General features: G+C 37.2%; 1 protein-coding gene across 2 annotated transcripts in view; it reads right to left on the minus strand.

The window, feature by feature from the left end:
- Window positions 1-24,477, minus strand: part of CRIM1 (cysteine rich transmembrane BMP regulator 1) — a 176,881-nt gene that overhangs the window by 34,880 nt on the left and 117,524 nt on the right. For both annotated transcript variants that reach the window (XM_038132996.1, XM_038132997.1), the window contains 3 exons: window positions 22,047-22,229; window positions 17,670-17,867; window positions 1,139-1,267 (listed from right to left, as the gene is read on the minus strand). In XM_038132996.1, coding sequence (XP_037988924.1) covers window positions 1,139-1,267; window positions 17,670-17,867; window positions 22,047-22,229 — 510 coding nt within the window. The remainder of the gene's footprint in view (window positions 1-1,138; window positions 1,268-17,669; window positions 17,868-22,046; window positions 22,230-24,477) is intronic.

Consider the following 24,477-nt stretch of genomic DNA (forward strand, 5'->3'; position numbering starts at 1 on the left):
GAAAGTCATCCTTCCATGAATACAACTTGAAATCAATCAAAGGTATTATTTCTTATTTGCCATGATAGTGTTATGGCTTGCCATATATTTACTTTTGTTAAGATGTCATCTCCAACAACAATCCATTCCTAAAGCTTTTTCGTTTGTACTACTAAAGAATTTTATTTTCACCATTTCTACTTGGGGACCCCTACAATAGTCATATTGGTTTAGAAAGTGGCTGAGAATGAGTGGACTGAAACGAAAAGAAGAGGAACAGAGTAACTCCTTGGTTGTGGAAGCCTTAGAGGCTGCAAGAAAGCTGAAAAACTACAATAACATTACAAAGAGAGTTTAAACCCGCTCTTAGGTTGGGTTGGCAGCCACAGAGATGCATCCTGCAGCTGAGACTAGCACTCCACAGGACTCCTTTGTTGGCCAGTTCCAAAAACCAACCTGATACTGCTTTGTATTTCACCTGTAAACACTGAAGTCTTAAGGAAACACATATAGAAAAAACATTTTTCTTGATACACACAAAGTTCTCACAAGGCACAGTGTTTTTCCTTTGGGAAGAAATAGATGTTAAAGCCTGCAAAAATGCTAACTAAAATATTATATATGTATATAAAATAAATATAAGGATATGATATAGAAATAAATATAAATATGGATACACTTGCATATATACAAACACCCACTCCCAAGCATATAATTTTTGAACACTTATCCTCAAAATCCAAATTTTGATGAAAAAAGCTAAGTTGAAAATAGGCTGTTTTACAATAGGAGTTTTTGAATTGCAGAAACCTAGATGTTCTTAAAATTCTGTAAACAGAGGCAAATGAAATATGGAATTCTCCTAACACTTCTCAAAGTCTATATGAATATTAGGTCCGAAATTATTACCTTTTCTAGCCAGCTGTTAATTTTTTAACAGCTCAAAAGTCAAGCACAGTAAATTTTCCTCAAAACACATTTTAAGCAAGCAAGCAATGTCAGAAATCAGGAACCAATTCGTTAAAGATGAACAACTTTAAAGCACACACGTACTAACATAACATATAATCAACATCATGAATGGAAAAACCAGCATACTACCATTTTCCCATATAATTTGGTATAAAAGGTAGAAGCCACCGTATTTCTGCATACTCACTAGTTTTGCACTGACAAATGCGACAACCATTTTGGTCCAGTTTGAAGCTATAGATACAGTCTTTTTCAGTCAAAGTGCAGTTCACCAAAGCCTCACAGGTGGGCGGACCTATTGTGATATACGTTGGTTCTGAGGGTAAGAAAAAAAAAAACCACATAAATTTGAGATTCTTGAATATTTCAATTAAATTCACAAAAATCCATACACAATGTAACAGTAAAGAGAGTAATTTTAACTACTTTTGTTTCTGATGAATATGCTGGGTACTTTATAAAAAATTCGATAAACAGACTTTCTTTCAAATGTACAGTCAACAAAAACAGCATGAAGCTGCAGAAAATTTTTGAAGTATGTAAACAGAAAAAGATTACCACTTTTATTTTTTGTTCATTATGAAATCAGCTTTCCTACTCATGCAGTTTCAAACTAAATGCAAAATACTCATTTTGCCAACAATTCTCCAGTAGCGCTTAATGAAAATTTCATGCAGATTTTTTTGCTTTAGAAACTGAAAAGAGTTTCTCTAAAGCTGAATTGATTGATACTACTAAGCTGCACATCAAACCTGTAACTTAGAAGTCAAATCTTTCTCTATGTGAATAACATCACCTTTGCTGAAATTTACAGCAGAAGAGCATTGGAATACCAAAAGGGAATGTAGGATGCACTGCATGGGAAAGATCTCTGGAGGGCATTTATTACGGTTATTTATTGAAAACATCACTTCTTTGCAGTCCCAGATTATGCTTTCTGAGGTTGAGGAGATTATTGTCAACTGTAAGTTATTTATTGACAGTATAATACTTACTTTTTGACACCATTTAAATATGCTGGAGTATGAAATTTGTTTTGATACATAGGGTAGACAGAAATATTAGCATACTCTAGTATAGAAAGTTGTTAGAATAAACAAAATCCAGAGACTTATGGAGGTAACAAGAAACTTCAAAATGAGCATCATAAAATAGGATTCAGGAGGAAAGCAATACCTATCTTTTCTTGAACAACTTTTTGCTCTCTGAGACTAATTTTGATCTATCTTGTGTTTTTCATAGAACTCAGGCACTGAAGAACCAATGAGTTCATAGTTACAAGCATTATTAACATTATACAAAACATTCAGGAAACAAAAATTGCATGATTTAAAGAACTGTGCGCTTTCATTTCAGTGCTTCAACTGTTCAAGTGTACTCTGCTTCTCCATCTCAAAAAATGAAGACTTTATTCAAAATTAAATTTAAAAAGCCTTCCATACCTAAAGTGATAAATTGTGAAAATATGGAGAAATTATATGGAGCGGAGGTGACCACATATTGCCATCTTTCATCCTCAGACCACAGATTTTGCCATTTTTACCTATAGGCAGCTAGTCTTTACTTTCAGAGTAAGGGCAAAATATTACTCACTGTAGATTAAGTTGTTAGAAGTATACACTGTTAAACAAAATACTGATTTCTGTGCCTATTGGCTACATTCCAGCAGGCAGCTTTTGCACCCATGCCTTCCAGTCAACTGAAAATTATCCTATTACAAGAATGAACTTTTCTGCTTTCATTGTCTTTCACAATTTTCAGCTTTCATAGCTTCTCTCCAGCCTCGCTCTTCCCAGCACAACAGTTTATGCAGCCGATGAACGTTTTTAGTCCTTTTAAAATTAGGTCAGCTAACTAGAGTTTGGAATGAAAAAACTGCATTGAAGACACTACAATTAAGTTAGATAATTTCAAACTTATCTCAGAGGTCATGGTTCAGGTTATGCACTTGCTGAGTAACACTCTAATTCTGTTTCTTGTATAATTTCTAGCAGAAAAGTAGCAGTACATTTTAAAATAATTGTAGCAGTGGCAACAGCTTTGTTCATGCACAAACTGGAAGTCTGCATAATGGCATTATGTCTCTCTAGATCCCTCAATTATCTTCTTATTTAAATTATTTGTTTTTTTCTGGTAGGGATTTAATATAAATTACAAGTCTGGAGGTCAAAGGATTGGTTCCCATCAATTCTTCATTTCACAGCTCTGAGTTTGCATGTGTAGTGTAGAAGAATAGCCATAATGAGCAAAGTATTTCAAAATCCATGGATTTTCAAACTACAGTTCTTTTAGTCTAAATGAACTCTTTGTAGTTGTTTTCAAATTCATTTAATAAAGTATCTGACTAAATTACATTCATGTCTAATACTTAACATTTGCAACTTCACCATACCATTGGTTTAGGAATCATGAACATATTCCTATATATCAATATACACCAATAACATGATAAATTCTATTAATTAATCCTGGTTGCTTAGGCTTCTGAGTATATAAACTATGTCTGCAACCAAACTGCTTTTTAGCATCACTCCATTCTCTAAATGAAATATCCTAAACATGCAAAAGGCCAGAAAGCAAGAGCTACCCTGAGGCTACAGTCAGGTTACTGGTCAGCCCCCACAAACCTTACACTTCAAATGACAAAAAGGCCACAGGAATCTTGTACTCATAGGTAGCTAAAACCAGTACAAATCATATGAATCCTTACTGCTGCCCAGAGCAAAGTTCACTGACAGTAACACAAGCCAGAGGGTTGAAGGAGACTGCAGCTTTACCATCTGACTGCAGATGTGAGGTAAAACATGTTCATAAAAAAAAGCAAAAAAACCTTACTGAAAGTTGAGCTGCAGGTTAGTTAGTATTCATTGATCCACTTGGGTGTAAACTAAAGCTAGAGAGAAAGAGGGCTGTGTTTTACTCCCTATCATTAAAGTCTACCCCTCAAGATAACTTCCCTGTAATTGCAGGTGTAACGTCACATCTAGGTAAACCATCCATAATTCATTCTATCTATCTATCTATCTATCTATCTATCTATCTATCTATCTATCTATTTTTGTTGTATAAGTTTTGGTGACTTTCCAAAACACATCTGTATTTTGATGCTCCTTTGCCTTGGACACACGGACACATTTTTTTGTGCCTTTGATGCATGCAGTAATATGGTATTTCTTATAAAGGATGAAATTAAACTGTTATATTAATTTGAAAAGTTTTTGTTCGTCCTCTATTCATCGTATTTTATTATTCTGTTACCTTCCACTTTTGGGCCTGCTTTCAGCATCCTCAGTGTTTCCAGTCAAGCTTACAAATCTGTTCTTTTTCCCTCCTCTCCCTAAAGGTAAGCCCCGAGATACAGCAATTTTATATGCATGCCTGCTTCTCAATGAGCTGCAAACAGAGGACAAAAGAAATAATTTCATTCCCTACCCCCACATGTACAAAAATGCAGCCAGGAAAAAAAAAAATTCAGGCCTTTTCACTTCACTAGACAAGACTCAACAAATAAAGCCAGATCTGCTCTGCCAGACTTCTGGCTATTTGAATAGGCAAGCAGTAGCTAAGCTTGAAAAAGCATGTACCACCACACAAGCTGAACTGGGCTTACACTGCTGCTCTGGCTAGAAATGGCTGGAGAAAGATCCAGTGCACAAATGCACAGACAATGGGTGGGAAAAATGGGTGCTGTTTCTGCCTGTGTGCTTTACCAACAATACAACTATACCGTAGAAAGAGAAGGAAATAAAGAGAAGAGGATTGAAGAGAGTCTGGATGAAAACAATGGATTATTTAATGGAGCACAGTTTTTGCTGATGCCAAGTGTTTATATATAAAGGCAGATATCTATTAGAACACCATGCTTCCATATATCCTCTCTGATACTTTCTCTGCTGAATTTTGGTGCACATTATTATTTTGCTTGCTGTGAGGTTGATAAAAATATTAGAATTAAGTCTTTACAATGCCATTTACTTAAAACCAGCTTCAACGATTTTAAAATCTGCAGCAGATATTTCAGCCGCTGGTGGACCTTCAGTCTGACTAGTCCACTGAAAAATACTACAATATGTGATCAAACTCTGAATCTCATAATTCCAGCTTGAAATAAAACTGCATTTTTGGTGAAAGAAGGGTGGCATTCAAGTAATGTCTGGAGCTAGCTTTGTCCTTAAGGACCTATATTAACCACACCAACAGAAAAACTGGTTGCCAAAAAAAAAAAAAAAAGAAGGTATCAAGGTAGAATAGTATTTTCACTGATTTTTTTCCATCTAGAATACTTCTGTAATATGAGAAAAACCAATCCCTACATTGCTCTTTCTTTGATTTCTAAAGCCTCCCACTTCTCCTGAGTGATGTGACACAGCTTGTAGTACTAAGAGCAAATATTTTCTTCTGTTAACAATGTGAACTACTATAAATACATGCACAAGAACAAAGGATGGTAAATTTGGTCTAGTACTGAGCCCTAAATTTTGTTATACTGAGGTATTGATGTACTAAGATACTGCTCAAGTATTCAGATATGGAGAGAAATTGGTGCACCCATGTTTCAGTGAGAGCAGGGAAAATTTGTTTCTCAGGATTACAATTTTATTATATACACAATTTAATAAACTATTTTTTAAAAAAGGAAGAGAATTAAAACTGAAAGATACCATTGACTGCTAAAGCTTTGGAAAACAAATAAAAATAAAGAAAAAAAACAGGGACAATTTACACTTTATTGCAATCTTGTTAACTTCTACTGTTAAAAAAAGATTTAATTATATAAATTATACAAAAGACAACTAAATAGCATCCTTCTTAAGTGTGGAACCAGAATGAAAAATTATACCCACCTTCCTATCATATGCTTAGTTGTTAAAAATCTGAACTCTAGCCATAGAGTTTGTATCAGAAAGCAAAGACAAATTACACTTAACTACTCTTCTGCAAAACTAAATATTTTATGAGAGAACCAAGAGTTCAGTTTTGGTTTGTGTGTTGTGTGAAGGACAAGAGGGACCTGCATCAGCAGAAGCAGAGCCTGCAGGTACAAGGAAGTGATGGTTTCCCCCCCATTTAGCACTTGGAAGCCTACAGCTAGAGTAGTGTCCTGCTTTGGGCTCCTCAGTAGAAGAGAAACATGGACACACTTGAGCAAGTACGTGACACGGCCACTGAGCTGGCCAGAGCTGGAGAGGTGGCACATAAGGACAGGCTGAGAGACAAAGCAGGGCTTGCTCAGCCGGGGGAAGGAGGGTCAGAGGGCATTCTACTGCTGTCTACCACTCCTTAACCTGAGGGTGCAAAGATGACAAGGCCTGGCTAATCTTGGAGGGGGCTCCAGGCTAGGACGAGGGGCAACAAACACAAACACAAAATGGGAAAAGACAACTTGATAAAAGCTGTTTTGATCTTTCTTTTGAACCACATGGGTCATCATGACCTGGTCACAGAGACTTGTGCCATCTCCATCCTTCAAAATATTAAAAATTTAACTGGGACAAGGCCTTGACATCCTTCTGTCACAGAACCTGCTTTAAGAAGGAGATAGGACTAGAAAAATCTCTGGTGGTCCTTTCCAACGTGCATGACTACATGAATTTCACTTTCATATAAGCTCAGGACATTTCCAGTGAAAGCAGCAATATCCTTGATGAATCCTAATCAAGGAACTGAAATCAGAAGACAAATATTTCAATTTCTGATGATTTCTGTATGCTTTTGACAAGCACTGATTACCTTCCTTTTGCAAAATAAGTACATGTTTGCCTAACACTATCTCTCTGAATCTACTTCATGACTTAAAAACTAATTTTTTTTTATTCAGGAAGCAAAATTTCTTCCAGGTGTTTGTAAGAGCAATTCTCTGTTAAGAATTATTTAGTAACAGCCACAACCAGCTTTAATCAGTCTCATTTTTTTTGTTCTCCTTTAAGTTAATACATTATGCAGGCTTTACCTCTCGGCAAGGTATTTTTATTATTAATATTAGATTAAAAACAATATCTTTCCTTTGTTTCATTTGGAATGCAATATTTTAACTCCAAAAAGGTTTTGTTTCATACATTCAGTAATATCATGTGAGGGAAATAGCTACTCCATGGTTTTACAAAATTGGTTGTAAGTAGGGCAGTAACTATTGCATTCTAAGCTTCTTCCTCTGTACAACATTTCTTCTGAGTAAGCTCAACAGAATAGGATTCTAGGATGTCCAATATCTCTTTTATTTTCATAAAATGAAAACCTCTTCTGGGAAAAAAAAGAACAAAAATGTTCTAAATAAGGAGAAAGATCTTCAGCATGAATAATGAAGAACATGCCCATGTTTGGGGAAAGTGAAATAGCTCCCTCTTCTGTAGTAATTCATAACACAGACTACACCTTTAAAATAGGTAAGATGTTTTGATCCTATGAAAGCAGTATCAAATAACTTAAAGAAATTAAAAATCAGTGCATTCAAGCACTTACCATTAAAAAAAAAAAAAAACAACATAAAGAAAAAAAACCCAAACTGTAGTCTAACTTTTTACCTAATGTTTTAAGTGACAACTGGCTCAAAACTGGGCCTGAAGGGTGTGCTGCTCAACAGCCTTTCATTCGAGTCTGCATACTTGTTTAAATTTTGTCTACTGTCCAAAAAAGTTAACTGCAGCCTACTAAGCAGCAGCATGTGTGTTTACTTAAGCTTCCTGTAAAAACATTCATATCATTCCAAGAGTGACTAAATGTTTTCCATCCTCATAGTTCGCATTCCAGCCCTCCCCGCCCCTCCAATTCATTACATGAAAAATATCAGTCCTCAGTCCTGGGCTAAAGAATTTCCTTCCTGGGTTTGAAATACCTAATGCCTCACAGGAAATTTTTTCCCAGAATTTAGATATCTGTGGTGGCTATCAGGGTTCAACAATTCAGCATCACATAACAATTTATAAATATATGCAAGGACTTTGGTGATACAATTTTTTAATGTCACAAGTAACTTTGAAAATACATTCATTAATGCCTCCAAACACATAGTTCAATTTGGCAGCCTTTTGTCTCAAATTTTATTCATGATGCCAACCTGAAACTATTAAAATATGTATGTTTTTCTTTGAAAGTAACTATTACAATCAAAGACTATTTATTACTGCAGAGTAAAGAAGCTGGGCGTATACATACACGTCTTTTCTGCAGTGATGCAATCAAAATACATACTTTCCACTGCCAAAATGTGAAGTTAAAACCTTTTGTCTGTAATAATAAATTCTAGCGCTTTTTGGTTTAACAGGCATGTCAAATGAATTTAAATGCTGATAAGAAATTTTTTGGACAATTTTAGGTGGAATGACACTAAGAAACAACCACCTTGTTGAAGCAGAATCAATTAAGTCTATCAAGAATTGTTAAAATACATTAAGAAAGCCATTCACTTATTTTTATTAGTTGAAGATAAAGACTAAATTGGTGTACATCTGAGGCAAATTTATGAAAACTATTGGTGCTGAATTAAATAGGAGGATCCATGAAGTTCTTCATAAGTGAGACATCCTCTGACACATATTCATTAGGATTCTCTGGTTATTTATCTTTTCAGCAGTCTTCCACTGAATTCAACAATGAATCACTGAAAACCATGAAAACGTTATTCCATACTCGTAAAGTCTTCCTGAATTTCACTGGCGTGCCCTGGCCAGTTTGGTTACATCATACAGTGGTCCCACAGGTTCAGCTGCCTTCTCTAGAACCACTATACTAAATCATGATCTGGCAAACAGAAGCCCAATTCTCTGCAGCATGGCGTTTGCATCCCTTGATTGACTTTGATGAAAGGGCTGGTTGGGAGCTCCAGTGCTGCTGCCGAACAATAACTTACATTTCATGCTCTAAGGAGGACTCTGGGCCCACACCCCGTGTCAGTGAACACTACTCACTACCACTGACTTCATCCTGAATGAATCAAATTTCTTTTCACTGGACTCTGCTGCCTGTTTTTACTTAATGAAGTGCTAGACACGCTAAAGGAACTGAACTGAATTACATCTCAGCTAGAGTTTGGATTCCTTTATTGATGAAAATGTTAATTTCTTTTTGTGAAGATAAAGTGTCAGCCATAATGACAGCAAAGTACTGTGGGTCTTATTCATGAAAATCCTCTGAGGGGATTTTGTTTAACACTTAATTTCTCATTCACAGCTTATGCTGGCACCCAGCCACTTGTACCTGAGGGCTCTCTTGCAGAAGGACATGCTGTGAGATAACCAATTACTGTGTATCAGCTTTCTCTATGAATAGCCTGAGCCTCTGAGAAATGCAAGGGAATAGAAGCAACCACAGACCTTCCTAAAGGACATTTTTGGCATCAATGCTAGTGCTGAACACTTGTATTTATTATCTTGTTAAAAAAAAAGAAATCATACTATCCTAACCAATACTTACTTTCTGTGAAAACAGCTATTATTCCAATTTGCAGATGGCTGTGCACAGATGCAGATGGCCCAAGGGAAACAGTTTTTTCTATCACTGTAGCTTCTTTAGTATTATTCCCATGCTATTATATATTCATATGGTATATTCCCTCTTTTTTGGTAAAATTTGTTAAAAATGGAATTGTTATTTAAACCACTCTAATGTTACTTAGAAAGCAAAGTTGTTAGCCCAGCAAGAAGTAAGCAGTAAGCAGCAGTACTACCTGCCAATTTAGCTGATTGCCAATGGATCTGGTTAGCTGAAATGGAACAGGAACCCTCACCAGTCCCCATGAAGAGCTGGTCTGAGCCAAAAGAAGTGTGAGCACATATAAAAATTTTGCAGTCCCTTATGGCACTTGAAAAAGCCCTTTCTCCCCTCTACCTAGCTGTCTGTTTTAATCTGAAGGAATGTGATCCCTTCCTTGTACTGCAAAAATAAGCCATTGGCTCTAAAACCATGGGGAAAGCACAGAAGGCCAGTATGATTGCCTAAACCTTGGCTCTTAATGAAGAAGAGAAGTCAAAACAGAAAACAAACTAAACAGATAAATAGATAATAGATTCAATAAACAAAGTCAAATCCCAGAGGGCCAATACCATTACAGGAACTATAGACGCTATATAGAAGCATCTATCAGAAGCTGAAAACTAACTAACTGTTTGTGCTGGATCCACAGAAGGGAATGGGCCTTCTTTTCCCAGCTGTCACCAGAAAAAGGAGGTGCATGCCCTGAAAAGCTGTGTCAACTGAAGAGTTTGAATTTGGGGACAGGCCAAGGATAAAGGAAGCTCTTCCCCTCCACACTATCATGTCTCAATATGCCTCTGTCTCCGATTTTATGCCTTTTCTGTGGAACGGCTTTGTGCCTCTCTCCCTATGGAAACAGCCACCTCAAAGTACCCAGTCCCCTGCCTCACACATTAGGTTTTTATTAATCAGCCCATGGGCTTTAATGTGTCAGATAACCGGAAAGAAGTGATTTAAGTGGACACTTTGTATCAAGATGTCTTGTCAAAAGGGTTTTGATCACTTTGATGCTTAGTTAAAAAGACCCCAAACACCCTCCCCCCTCCAAGCCCCCAGCTATGTATCAGGCTTTGTATTGGTAAACTACAGCCACCACTTGCACGAACACTGAAAACTACACGTGAAATACCATTACCACTTTCAGTTATGCAAGCAATTTCCTGAGCAAATCTCTTTTCACTAAGGCTGAAAATACAACTGCCATGCCCTGAACACATCAAAAAGACAATCTTAGTCACAACATGCCACAGGGAATTTTTTTTCCTCAACAACTTTCTGTCTTCCTCTAAATCCCATCTTTCTCTTCTGTAATCCAATTGCATTCTTTTTCTGTCTTATCTTTTTCTTTGCAACAATCTTTTAGTCACTTGAGGACTGCTATGCTCACATTCTGACTTCATAGTTTTATTTTAAGCTGAACCAATCCAATTTATTCAGTCTGTCTTCTACAAATTTTGGACTGTGCTCATAGCTCTCCAATGCTTTCCAGCTTCCACCCTTATCAGAGAAGCAATGTACGGAAAAGAACCAAGTACCTACTATGTCATCCAGGGGCATACCCACCCACAGGAAAGAGAGCAAAAAAAATTACTTCAGGTCTTGGGAATTCTCCTCTTGATCTTAATTTCAGTATGGTATTTGCCTTCTTAAGGCCCTGTTAATCCACATTCAACATGTTCCCCTTAATCACAAAACCTCTCATGGAAAGCTGCTATTTAAAAATCACTCTGGTTCAGGACTCATGAAGAATCTCCTCCAAGCATGTCACGTTCCACTAAGGGAAAACTGTGGGGGGTTCTTTTAAAACAGATGATCTAGGACAGAATTAAGCCAAATGAGGCAAATATTATATCTGAGAACCATTTATTGGTAATGAAAAGGGCACTGAGCAACTAAACAAGAGTAGGAAAGACAGAAAAGGAAGAAGGAGAAGGAAAAAGAAAGGCGGGGGGAGAAGAGAGAGGGGAGACAGAGAGAAGAAGCGGGTGTTACCAGCAGAACCTGGGAGTGCGCCATCGGTGTCCGCGTGGCGGGGGTGTGTGCACGCTGCCGGCCGGGGAGCCTGTGCAGCTCCACAGGCACAGTTCCCGCAGCCGTGGCACCAGACACGAGGTGTGTGAGGATCAGGAGGTGGCTCAGAAGCCTGGACAGGGTTGCAGCAGGGATTGTGGTGATGGCCTGGATCGGCGACACAGGGTTGGAAGCAGGCGGCTCAGGCAGGAACCCAGGCAGGAACACAGAGGGGCAGGACAGGCAATGGCTGGAGCAGGTGAGGAAGATAAAAGTGGTAGGACGGGACACAGGAGGTGGTCAGCAAGTGACAAGCCAGGGAAAGCGAGCGAGCAAGAGCAAGCAAAAAGAACAAGGGCAAAAAGCGAGGGCAAAAAAGAGGCCAGCAGCTTGTGACTCAGTTACTTTTATAGCCCCAGCTCTTCCCAAGGTCTGCTCGCTGGCAGGAGACCACTGGCCCAGTTGAATGTTTGACTGCAGTCCATTGGTGGGGACCTTTTGCCACCCGATTGGAGAACCTCTCTGGAGGACACAGTGTCCTTGGTGGTCTCCTACTGACTGCCTACTCCATGTGAGACATGGAATGGCTGTCAGGCAAAGTCTCCCTAGAGAAGGGCTTTCCTCCATCTTCTCCTAGCTGCCTCCTGCAAGTGGCACATGTGCAGTCCTTCCCCCATATACCTCTGGTCAAACAATGTTGAGACAAAAATCAAAATTAATCTGGTTCCTCACAGCATAGCCTGCTGTATTTTCTCTTGTTGAATTTGGTGAGCATCTTTCTGTCAGTTCTCTGCTTTAAAACATATGAATTCATACTCTGTCTTCTAAGACACTGGCTGTTCTTTTTAGCTATGTTGTCTCTAGATAAAATAAATTTAGCTTTGATCTGAGCTAGTAAAAACATCAAACAGAGCTGGTAAAGATACTAGTGGATACCAGCTACAGTGCAACTCAAAGAGAGGCTGCCCACAGATTTGAAAATTAAATCCATATACAAACCCATTGTATTGGCACACCACATCCATAAATACCCCTCTTCTTCATGCACCTATTCCCCCATACGCCTGTCTCTTTCCCCTCATCAATCTCCCCAGGGAGTTCCAGTGTGAAGTATTTCAAGCGCCTCACTCAGCCTCCCCTTCCAGCAGCAGCAGGCAAGATGGAAGTGAGGGGAGCGACTGTTACCATCTTCCCCAGGTCCAGCAAACCCAAGGCAAGCATTCAGAAAATTATACACTGCAAACCACTCTGGGCATCCAATCACCATGGGAACGTGCATTGCATAGCACACATACAGGATATACACCATGGATACATATACAGCAGCATGTTAGGAAGAATTAAAAAAGGTTTACTGCAGAGAACAGATACAAATCAGCTCTGTATAGTAACAGAAATATCACAATTGCTCCATCTTTGTCTCTAGTTTAGAAAAGTGTCAACAGCTGATTTTATGTAACTTTAGTCTCTACAGTCCTCATAGCCTGGTTTTCTCACTGTGGTAGGAAGAACATCAGGATTTTCTCCATGAGGGAATGTTCTAGTTTGTTCTGAATTTACTGTATTCAAAAGCTGAATACATTTGTGTGCTGACATACTGTGCTCATATTTCAAGAATCTTTGTACACAGAATTTCTGGTATGTTATATGTGATCTCTGGCAGCAAAATTTTTTTGTAAGTTAATCCAAGAAAAAATTTATCCTTATGAAGCTGCTGGAACGTAAACTTATCTAGGGGAACAAATATGTCTTTCATTGAAACTGATTATAAACCAGCCAAGAAATAACTGAATTGGCAGAACTGCAGGTACAGCAGCATTTAGATCAAAGACAAAGAGGAAGAGTCAGAAGTGACTGATACTAATAACCTTTTACTCTGGATGAGCCACAGCCAGGCCAGATCCACAAGCAGTTTTGATTAGAATTTTCTCATCAAGTCCTAAATTTGTCTCACAAATCCCTGTAACCCTCAACACTCAAACCAAAATATATGATAGAAATATCTTTGACTAAATGCTTTGGTTTGCATATTAAAGAGCTTATATCTGACATGCTTAAAGTAAGCTCACACAATTGAAGCTGGCTGCTGGAAGTGGGTTCTCTTTCAAATGTAAATAGAAGTTCAATGAGAAATAAATATGCATGCTTAAAAATAGCGATAAGCATATAAAATGTCTTCCTTATTATTCTTTATCTAATAGTTATTTCTAAATAGAAATATGGGCCTGAACTGGTCCATCAGCCACTAAACTGACTAAGATAGTAGGAAGTTTTCAGCAGGTCCCATTCTTCTTCCTGCTTTAGATCTGATGCACAGTTAAGATTCTAAAATGAATACAATTATTTCCTACATTCTGCATTAGTCTCCACAAAAAAAGTGAAAAAATTAGTGCAGAATCAAGAATGAATCAAGAAATGTAGTATACAAGCAAGAGTGAAAAAGCAAAGTATATTCATGATGCAATTACATAATACAACTTTTGAAAAGAATTTTAAACTAATCTGCAAAAATGATGTTATTTCTCTAGGGTATATACTCTTGTTGAGAGTGTTGATATGTTAAGATGTGAGTGAGAACTGGAAGTCATTCAAATGAGGAGTGCAAAATGAGGTATTTTTATCTTTACAATCCCTAGTAAACTACTATTTCAAAATGAGCTGCAAAGTTTACATTATTTTTGCCCATTTATTGAACATATCACTAAAGTACACTGCTTTTTCTGCTTTACTAACTTACATAGTTGAAAATATGACACTTATATAATACTACCAATGCCAGACCTTTGCCTGCACTAGATAAGAATTCTGCTTCTCTTTCCTGAACAGTAGGAAATTAGAGAAGCAGAAAGATGGAGAAACCAAAGTGAAGAGCACAGACAGCCAACGCTTCTGCTCATACAGTGCATTGCAAAAATCAGGTTAAGCTGTGGATATGCAAGTGCAATGAGGTGGTATGCAGAAAAGCATCAAATGGCTGATGATGCATTTGAATTCCTCTTTAGGAAAAAATGAGCCTGGAATTTACTTAATTGCTTGTAGCTCCATTAAAAAGTAAATCTTTTTCATTAGAATCATTAAAATCAAGGGATTGATTTGCCAGCCAGCTTCCCAGCGTGGACCTTATTCTCCCCTTTTCCCACCACCTCTGCAGGTCATGGACAGCACAGTGAGCATCAATAGCAGAACTTCATCAACAGAAACAATGCTCAGGAAAAAGAGTGAGAAGCTGATTTAAAATGGGAAGGAGCACTGATCCATGCAGCTTACCTGTTGAAGAGAATAGAGTCAGGTGGCTGGATGATGGCAGAAACAAAATAGCATTTTAGATGGGACTAGGTTGTCATTAAAATGATAAAACTAAAATGTGGGAAAAATCAGTTGTGCGAAGGAAGTAAAAGTTTTTAACTGTCTTCCCAGGGCAAGCATACTTCTCCAGTTCAGCCTTAGAATAAGGAGAAAATCAGAGAACAGAAATCTAAAGGAGCTTCTTGCCTACTGGGTTAGCAAGCTACAGCTGTATCGTAATGAAAGCAGACAGTACTTGTTTCCTACCCCACGCATTAAACTCCAAGTAGAAACACTACTAATCTCAGATTTAAGGCTTAAGAAACATGAAGCTATCTGACCTTGGAGGTGGGCCAGAAGTCTACAGCTAACACACAAGCCTCTGCTGCCATCAGCTCAAACAATACTTTTTTTTTTTTTAAAGTAATTTTAAGATACACATTCTTAATGTTAAATGCAGACAGTCAACATCTAACACTGTTATTTTTTCCTAATGTTCTGGGATTTTCTTAACGTGTGCTTTCAAAGAAAAATGTTAACAGATTCAGAAAGACACACAGGGCTCATACCTCAAATCAGGTAACACCTTGCTCTTGTATATCTAAATACTTTTATTCAGGCTGCTAATCACAAGGTGTAACAGCCTTGAATGTGTTTGATGCCCCAAAACATGACTCCAAGAGATTTGCTGGTATCCTTGATGGTTCATTTCTCAGAGATTTTTCATTTGTCATTATTGCAAAATAAGTTATTAAGTCTCAAATGCTAAATAACTTCTCACCAAATCATCCAGAGGTGCTTCTTGCAAACTCAGTTTTTTAAATCTTGTGTTCTAGCATCTGAACTCACTACTGTGTTTTAACAGTCCAGTATTTTTTGATCCTTGAAATAATCCTGTATCTTGATTCCTGGAATTAAATAATTTGAATAATCGATCACAATAATTTGTTTTGGTTATATTTGTTTGCTGTGGGAGAGGGAAGAGAAAAAATAAGAGAGGATTCATGTGTTTTCAGATGTTCTCTGACCACTGGTACATAATTATTCTGAAACTTCGATCTAGCACGAACTAGAAGCACTTCTACTAATTGTTGGTTCCACCACTTAGATAATATCATTAGCTTTTGAAAAAAAAAACAACCCAAAAACCACCAAGGCAAATGTGATGCTTTTAAGCCTAAAACTTAGGAAGTTCCTCAAAATACCATTATCACTGCCTTCCAGATGATACTCTCAAAACTAGATGACTACAACTAAGCATACATCATACGAAGGCTAACATGACAAACAAATAGGAAGTCAGATTACTTTTTGATAAGACATAATTTAGATGACACAAGGACCTCATTTAAATATTGATTCCACAATTCCACTGTGTCAGTTTTCATCCATTTGTACCATAAGTATGATTGTACTCCATATGTCACTCACCCAAGCACCAAAACAACTTTTATGGACTTAAACAGTTGTAGCTACATTGTCTTCTAAAAGAACAAACATGTTATTGCATAGAATTATGCAGCCTAGTCCAGAGGACCTCACTTGTGTCCTGAGAGCACTGCAGAGGCATTACTGTGGTGTGTTAATGAAACACCAGCTTGTTATGTTGCAGCCTTTAGCAATGAAGGATGGTAGCCAACGCTTGACCCAGTCTGGAAGAGGAAAATAGGAAAATAGACACATTTGCTTATCCCTCCCTCATTAGAGGAAAAGAATCCTCTCAGTGTATTAACATGTTGAGAATACTTCCATCAGCCTGTCTTTATCTCTGTATGCCCTCCCAAGCTGGCTCAGACACCTAGCTAATGAGGGGGGACAGCAGAGGCTCCGTGATACCCATCCTGAGGTGATCACTGGGGATTAACAGCAGTTAACCTGCTTCCTCACAGTGATTAATTCAGTGCAAATAGTGCAATTCTGCACAATTCACTGACAGCTTTTACACATTGTATCAAACATCATCTTCATACCTAGAGATGTGAATTCTGGAGTTAAAGAGCACCTGTAAGATATCCTTATGCTCCCCAGATTTATCCTAAAAACTAAGTATCCCAGTGAGCTTACTTGGATGGATACTGCAAACCAAGAAAGGCCCTGAGACACATGTAGATATACAAAATTCTTTTTTTTTTTAATCAGAGATGGAATGAGAAAAACTTGTAAGTGCCAACTCACTGAAGCACCCACAAGTGTTTGTGTACTGTGAAGATGGCTCTAAGTCTAGAAGAACTGTTTCTAAATTTATCTGGTGTTTTTCCTGAACAGCTACTCCATAAAATGCAGCTCTAAATGCACATTTACATATGCAATTCAAAATATTTTTTAATGTCTCAGTTTGCAAGTCTTCACATTTCCATCGTCAGGCTGGGCAAGCAGTTACCTTATAGTTAGGTTAAATCTCAGTCAGTTATACCATATACATGTATTTCCACAAACAAATGAAAAAATAATTGTAAATTTGAAGAGTTTATCTCCCAGGCAATATGCCTTTTTACAAATGTCACTGACATAATTATGTCCAATATCAAACTATGTTGTACAAAGAGATTTTTAGTTGCAACTAATTGACAGTGATGAAGAAGAAAACATGAATAATCCAATTAACAGCTATACCTATAGTGACAAACATTTTGACATTCTAACTTCTTCTATATTTATTTATGAGGTTTAAGCAAAGCTAAGAGAAAAAATAGTAAATAATGCTGATCTTAACTACCTCTTACTATACTCTTTATGCCAAAAGGTATTGCCAACAATTATTGCCAACAATTATTGCCAACATACAGGCGTAGTTAAACCACGCTGATGTTTTCTGCGCTCTGTAATTATTCATTAACCAGCCAATACCACAACCACTTCTTCAATCCTCCAAAATTTTACAAAAAACCAAGAATTGCCAGGTAAGCAGGAGCCATGCCAGATCAAATCCAAAGGAAGGGGAATACCACTCCTACCTTCACAGACGGGGCAGCACTCTCCAGGGACCTTGACAGGGTTCAGGCAGCTCTGCCCGCAGGCCGTGGCCACGCAGTGCGGGTCCCCGTTGATGCACTGGCAGAATGTGCAGTCGTCCTCTCGCCAGCGGTCCCCGTGAGCTTGGATCTGCCCATTGGCATAGCAGCCAGCAGGGTTATTGACTGGATAAAGTGGGTCTGAAATGAGAGCAATTGCAAGAGAGTGTGTGTTTTAATTAATGTTTTAAATTTTTTGGTTTTGTTCTTCAGGACAAAATGGTTCTTGGATCTGTTGATTCTTTTATTTTTTTGTACCAACATTTCTAAATGACCCACTGGAATGACTTCTGTCAGCACTGCAACATTCTTTTACACTATGAGCAAAGATGAGGCTTCTGGCACATTTGTTGTGGAAGAGGAAGAGTGCCTTTAAGCTGCACCTCATCCTAGTGTTTGAGATATACTACCTTTTTTGAACAGAGTCAGTTTTCAATTTCATTTCAGTTGAAGTTTTTGCCCCTTGAAAGCCACAAGTCCCACTTACCTGTGCTAGCAGTCAAATTAACAGCTGGGTATTTAAATAACAGAATTTTAGGAAGCATACTTCATGTAAGATTTCTCCTTAAGTTCCATGAAAGTCTGTATATGCTACCCCCTCTTCTGGAAACAAAAGCAGCTTCTACTCTTCAGAAATAATAGTACTCCAGAGATGTGGTAAGGTGCACTGATACTAATCATTAAAAAGATATATACATTATGTGAATGTATACAGCTTATCATGGCAGCTAAGAAAAGGTAACTGGCATGCTCAGAAATGAAGTATCTGAGAATGTACAGTAAGTAAGTCAGGTTTGAAAAGCAAGCAACACTACAAATTGCATAGTAAAGCAAATTTAAGATATTAAAAACAATAAATATACCTGAAAACCTCATTTTTAGCAGATATCAAATAAGCACAAGTGATTTGTTATAAGTTAATTTTCCAGGAGTGTTAAGATGGAAGGACTTGGGAGAAATAAGATGTCCTATCTGAAGGAAAAAAAGGCTTGAATGAACCTTGGATTATTTATTTGGAGTTTCATCAGCCCCCTTTGGAAGGAAGGCAATGCATTTTGCATGTAGATAAAACCTGTAGCAGTGCCAGTAGCTGTTGTCTTATTCAAAGTCACTTTATGACACTCCAAATACTTGGAGTGTAAATGGCACACAATGTCATCCCCATCCTGAGCTGTACTGATATTCAGAATTTAGTAAAATTCTGATTAAGCCCAAAACCAGATGGTTGTGAAAATAAGGCATTTAAAAATTACAATGGTACCTAAATTCTTAACTTTGCACCTTTGACGTTTTAGGATGATCTTGCATCTGTAAAAAACTGGTTTGACCTAGCCAAAAATCAAATCATTCACAAAGAAATGAAGTGAATTTTATCATTCTAACTAGGTAGAGGATTCTGATTGACAGAAGAATACAGAAAAAGCACAGAAAAGGCATATAAGACTTGTGCTACTTGCAATAGTCCTCTATGCAACTCAAAGCACAAAGTTCCTGGTCATTTAAAGCTATAAATTACATCTCCTAATGCTGATATAGCCTATAGAGCTTCAAAAAAGAACTTCTCCTTCTCCTGGAGTTAAGCCAAGAAGGGCTTTTGCCTGTACTACACAACTCACACCAAATTTAGTACTTGCCATTTCAGAATTCTTGGGGGGGGAAAAAGCTTTGGTTTTTTTTTTTTGATATTTCTATAATCAAGTAAGTATTTGTAGGAAGCAACTAATCACCTTGACAATAAGCCATGAAATACTCAACAGAAGAAGAGCAGGTAGAAAAAATGCCACTTCTTCAACAACTAGAAAAGCAGGAATGCGTAGGCTGATATGTTCTGCCCATTTATAATACATGACCTTGTAAATTGAAGTGTCAGCTTTACCTAAGTTATTTAAAAAGGGACCAGAACCATCTTTTTATTTTTAAAGTGTTTAAAGGAACCAGGACAAATTATAATATCTTAATGGAGCCAGCTGACTAGGCTCACTTAAAAGAATGCCACTAAATCAAGAGGGATTTCTAGTAAAAACCACCATGTATCTTACTATCCAATTGTTCCGAATTCAGAAGTCAGACTTCCTAAATTTAGTGCTGTAACCCCTATCAGAAGAATACACAATAGAAAGAAGCAAGACATATAGCAGGTGGTTTGATGAAGGACCCTGTAACTTGGTATTAAGCCACAGTCATTAGTAGAAAAATAAAAGATTACTCAATAATTACATAATGTTATCCGTTTCATTCTTACTAAGGACCTGTCTTAAAGAAGAAATTTCCACTGCAGACTAATAGACACCAACTCATCAACCTAAAATAAAATGTTATCAGGTTTTCTTGCTAGTCTGATTGAAACGGTACAAAAATGGAGAAATCAAATTTTATTGTGGTATGAAGATATGAGAGAAGAGTTTATTGATAAATACTAAGGTAGCTGAATATTTAAATCATCAAAGACGATAAAGAACGTATCTAGATCTGCAAGACCAATGTGGAAAATCAGCGCCTATATCTGAATATGACAGAGAGGACAGATAGAGCAGATATATAGATATATATTTATACAATTATATATCTGTATATATTGACACAATGACTTCATAATGCCAAATCTTGGAATATTGACATATGTGAAAAAATAGTAATTATAGGAAATGAATCCAAGAGATTGCATATATTCTATGAAGTCAACAGCTCATACAGCAGTTTCTTCAGCAGTGGATCTGCACTTACGGGGGGGGGGGGGGGGTGGGGTGGTCACCACACCAGACATGCCTTCTCTAGACTTTTTCAGTCTGTCATTAAATGACAATATAGCATAGATATTTTTTTTTTTTTTCTTAGAGCATGAAGGCTCTTGTAAGCGTAGGTGTAACTGCACCAGGAAAGACCAAACAACCGGAATCCTGCCTTCAAGTATAGTCAGCAATTAATGTCTAGGCCAGGTCTTAAACTCAGGGCAAACATGGATTGGTATCTCTCTGGAACACTTAAATCTATAACATTTGCATTTCAGTTTCTCTATATGTGAACACCATGTGTCAAACTGATACAAACTGACACAAAAATACATAAAATAAATATCAAAGCATTAAAAAATTACAAATACTCCTAAAAAAATTACTTCCTAACTTCTCCACCTGATATTTTATTATCCAGATTTTGGGTTTAAGTTTCTGAAGCTTTCAGTAGATTGTAACAAAACAAGCCATTTTTCACCAGATCCTGTGCTGAATGAGAAGGTCCAGCTCTTACAGCAGCCTCTATTAGATGTATTTTTATGAGTATTTGTATTTTTACATAAAATTTTTGTAATTTTAAACATAACATATGTGTATTTTTTACATAAAATTTTATGTATTTTATCTAATATTTATTAGATGTATTTTTATGTATTTATATGATATATTTTACGTTACTTTCTAATTCTCTGCTTGGAATAAAACACAGCAATAACAGATCTTCTGGCTTATTTGCTCCTGCAAAGAACTACAGGAATAATGATATTAAGGAGATTGCAAAGTTTGAAATTCACATTAATTACTAGGCTCCTCTCCTCTGAGGAGATTTCAGATTTCCAGGTGATTTCACTTATTGAGAAGATATTCCTATGTCCAAATTTAAACAAAGGGACTAAAAGTGTTTCATAGGCCTTTTGACTACCTGGTGGCCATAACCTGATCCCCACTGAGGCGAGATCCAAGTGCCCAGCACCACCCCTATCTTCCTCTGCTGGAATTCTGGTTGTATTCTAGCAGAAGATTACTCCAATATTTTCTAGTATAAGCAAGAGGGTCAATGTAATATTTCCCACAGAGCCTGTTTTATGAGGACTATAGGCCTAGCAAAGCTCTCAGCAGAGCAAAGGAGGAAGAGAAAAAACATTGACATTGGATTGCTGCCTCATTGCTTTGCTGTAATTGTAGAGAAAAGAAGTTGTGTGCATTACTCTCACTGAACAGAATAAGGAGGAGGTTGCAAAGCTATCAAAATTTGTCTCAGGGTCACAACTGCAGCTCTGGAGATATCTGTCTAAATGTCTGTGCTGAAATTAAAAACAGCTTTTTATGTCGTTTGTCAAGAAGGCCCCCCAAAAAGCACTGCACACTTGACCATGTCTAAGAAGTAGTGTCAAGGTCAGAAAAGCACTGCAAAGAACATGACAGCGCCTTCAGGCACAGCAAAAATGTAGAAATAAACTGAATTATGGAGGAATCTGCAAACTTCAGAAGAACAAAAGCTCTTGTTTGCTCATTTCCATTGAACAGGCAAATAAAAAAAAAAAAAGCAGCAGAATTAAAAGCAGACAGGATTAACAAGAGACTGTACCTTCACAGACTGGGCAGCACTCTCCTTCTGGCACATAGTACCTGTCGCAGTGTAGCTCACCACACTGGGCAGAGAAACAAATAGAGACTCCCCCTTGGCACCGACAAAATCGACAAGCATCCATCCGAAACATGTCTCCATCATAATATTCCATGCTGTTAAATATGCAAGTTGGCTTCACTTCTGAAAGAAGAAAAAGAAAAAAAAGTGTTTTACAGATATTGTTAAACAGGAAATAGTTCAGTTTATGTTGCTACTGACAAAAACAGATATAAAAGAGACAGTTGATTTTTCTTTCATTTTGTAAACTCAAATACAATTTCATTTTAAGATCATGGTATATTTTATTTTCTGTTCCACAGTGGAAGAAAATAAAATGCTGTTCAAAATAACCTTCAGAGCAACTGTCTACAATTATAAGTCTCAATTAAGAAAAATTAAAATCCTGGAAAAAGGCTGCAACGTGGTATTTCTTTGTAGGTGCTAAATATTTTTCCTTCTCAATGAACCTGAAGCTACTTCAAATTTTAGCACATTAAACAATATGTTTTTCTGTTTTAAGAAGTCAGTTTCTGGTGTTTCTTAAGTATAATCTTCCTCTCTGTAGGACTTTGTACTCAGGTGGATAAATTGTACTAAAGCTGTCCAATTCATAGGTTAAAAAACCAACCAACCAACCCCAAACATTTTGTGACTGCATGATCTGTTATGCAGAACTGAACACTTCTTTTTTCAAGCAACCTGGAGCAGTAATAGCCAGCTCACAACCATACTCCCCATAAAAAAACCCAAAAAAACTCAATTGTAATAATAGTTACATGATCACTTTAGTGTTTCAGAAACATAAGATGGGTAGTTCTTGTATGCCTCCTACAGCAGAGCCTTGACATATAATTAAAGCCAAACTTTGTGGGAAACTAAGAGCCTCTCAAAATTTTGAAGTGTTTTGGGAAGAACATTGCTTGTTTACTTTGTTAACGTAAAAAAATGAAAAAAAGATACCAATGAAACAGTCTGCAGATTTAATCAACTTTTTCTCAGCATTATTATTTTATACCAAAGAGATTTGGTTCCAGATTATGAAGATCTACCATCATGTATATATCACAACGTCTTCATAGAGGTTTTGATATTGCAGTTACTCCACATTTATGAACAGACCTCCATCACCTATTTTACAGATACTGTTAAACCGGAAATAGTTTATGTTGCTACTGACAAAAACAGATATAAAAGAGACAGTTGATTTTTCTTTCATTTAGCCCATTTCATTTAATTTTCAAAGCACACTCAGTTCAACCAGCCAACTGATCCCCCCCTTCCACAACACTGTGCAGCTCCATGGCTTAGGGCTGAATCATTGTGACTCAAGACACTGTAGGAAACACACTCCAAATTTATGTTCAACTACAGTACTCCACATTAGTCATTAGGAAATCATGACTTCACAGTATCATCCTTATATTACTCAATGACTTAAGCCCCCTCCCTCCTCACCACTTCAAAATAAAATTTTGGCCTCCTATGACACTAGCCCAAAATTTGTGAAAGCAGCCACCTGAAATACAGCAGTATCTCGTCCACCAGTCTGGTTTTTTCAGAAGCTCTAACTCTAGCAGCCTGAAAAAACTAAGGCTCTGCAAACAGGAAGCTATTTATTTCAGTGACAACATTATCAAATGCTGTAGGTAAACCCAGCATGTTTCATTGCATTTGAAGCAAACAGCAAAGAAAAGAAGGGACAATTGTCCATGTTTCTGATTTCTATAGAACAGATGGTAAAGACTATTTACTTGTGTATGTAATGTCTAGCCACATAGATTTGAAAACTGTACCCACTTTATGGTTAGGTGATTTTTCTTGTGCTTAGTGATCAGTCTCACATGAGAGATGAAATATATTTAAATGAAAAATCAGCATTTGCAGATTCCTTTCAATCCACCTCAATTCCCTTAACTTTAGGGAGCTAAAAATTTTACATCTGAGTTTCTCTTGACAATGACACAGGTTTTCTTCAAAACTCTAAAGCATTTCAATCACTTCTTTCAACATATACTGTGCTCCAGCCTTGAGTGATTTGAAATTATTGTAAAACATTGGAGTTGAAACTTGGAAGTATCCAGAGCAATGTTTGATTTTTACATGACTGTTCTGTCTTCAAGGCATAATGTAGAAAGCAGCATAAAAAATAAGAGCAAGAGGAGGAAATACCACTGTGTCCGGGAAAACAGCTATGACCTCATTAGAAAGCAATTCACATAAACAAACACTTGAGAAATATTTCAAGTTTATGCAGCTCAAGCTGTTAGTTTAAAAACCTCCTCAAAAAGGAAAAGTGCCAACACAACTCAAAAGGCCTTTAATCCATTTGCTTCTGGCTCCACTGTTTTGACTGCAGCTTTCCAGATTTTTACTGATTCCCCCATATTCA

Source organism: Motacilla alba, chromosome 3 (genome assembly GCF_015832195.1).
Source record: "Motacilla alba alba isolate MOTALB_02 chromosome 3, Motacilla_alba_V1.0_pri, whole genome shotgun sequence".
NCBI classification, from domain to species: domain Eukaryota; kingdom Metazoa; phylum Chordata; class Aves; order Passeriformes; family Motacillidae; genus Motacilla; species Motacilla alba.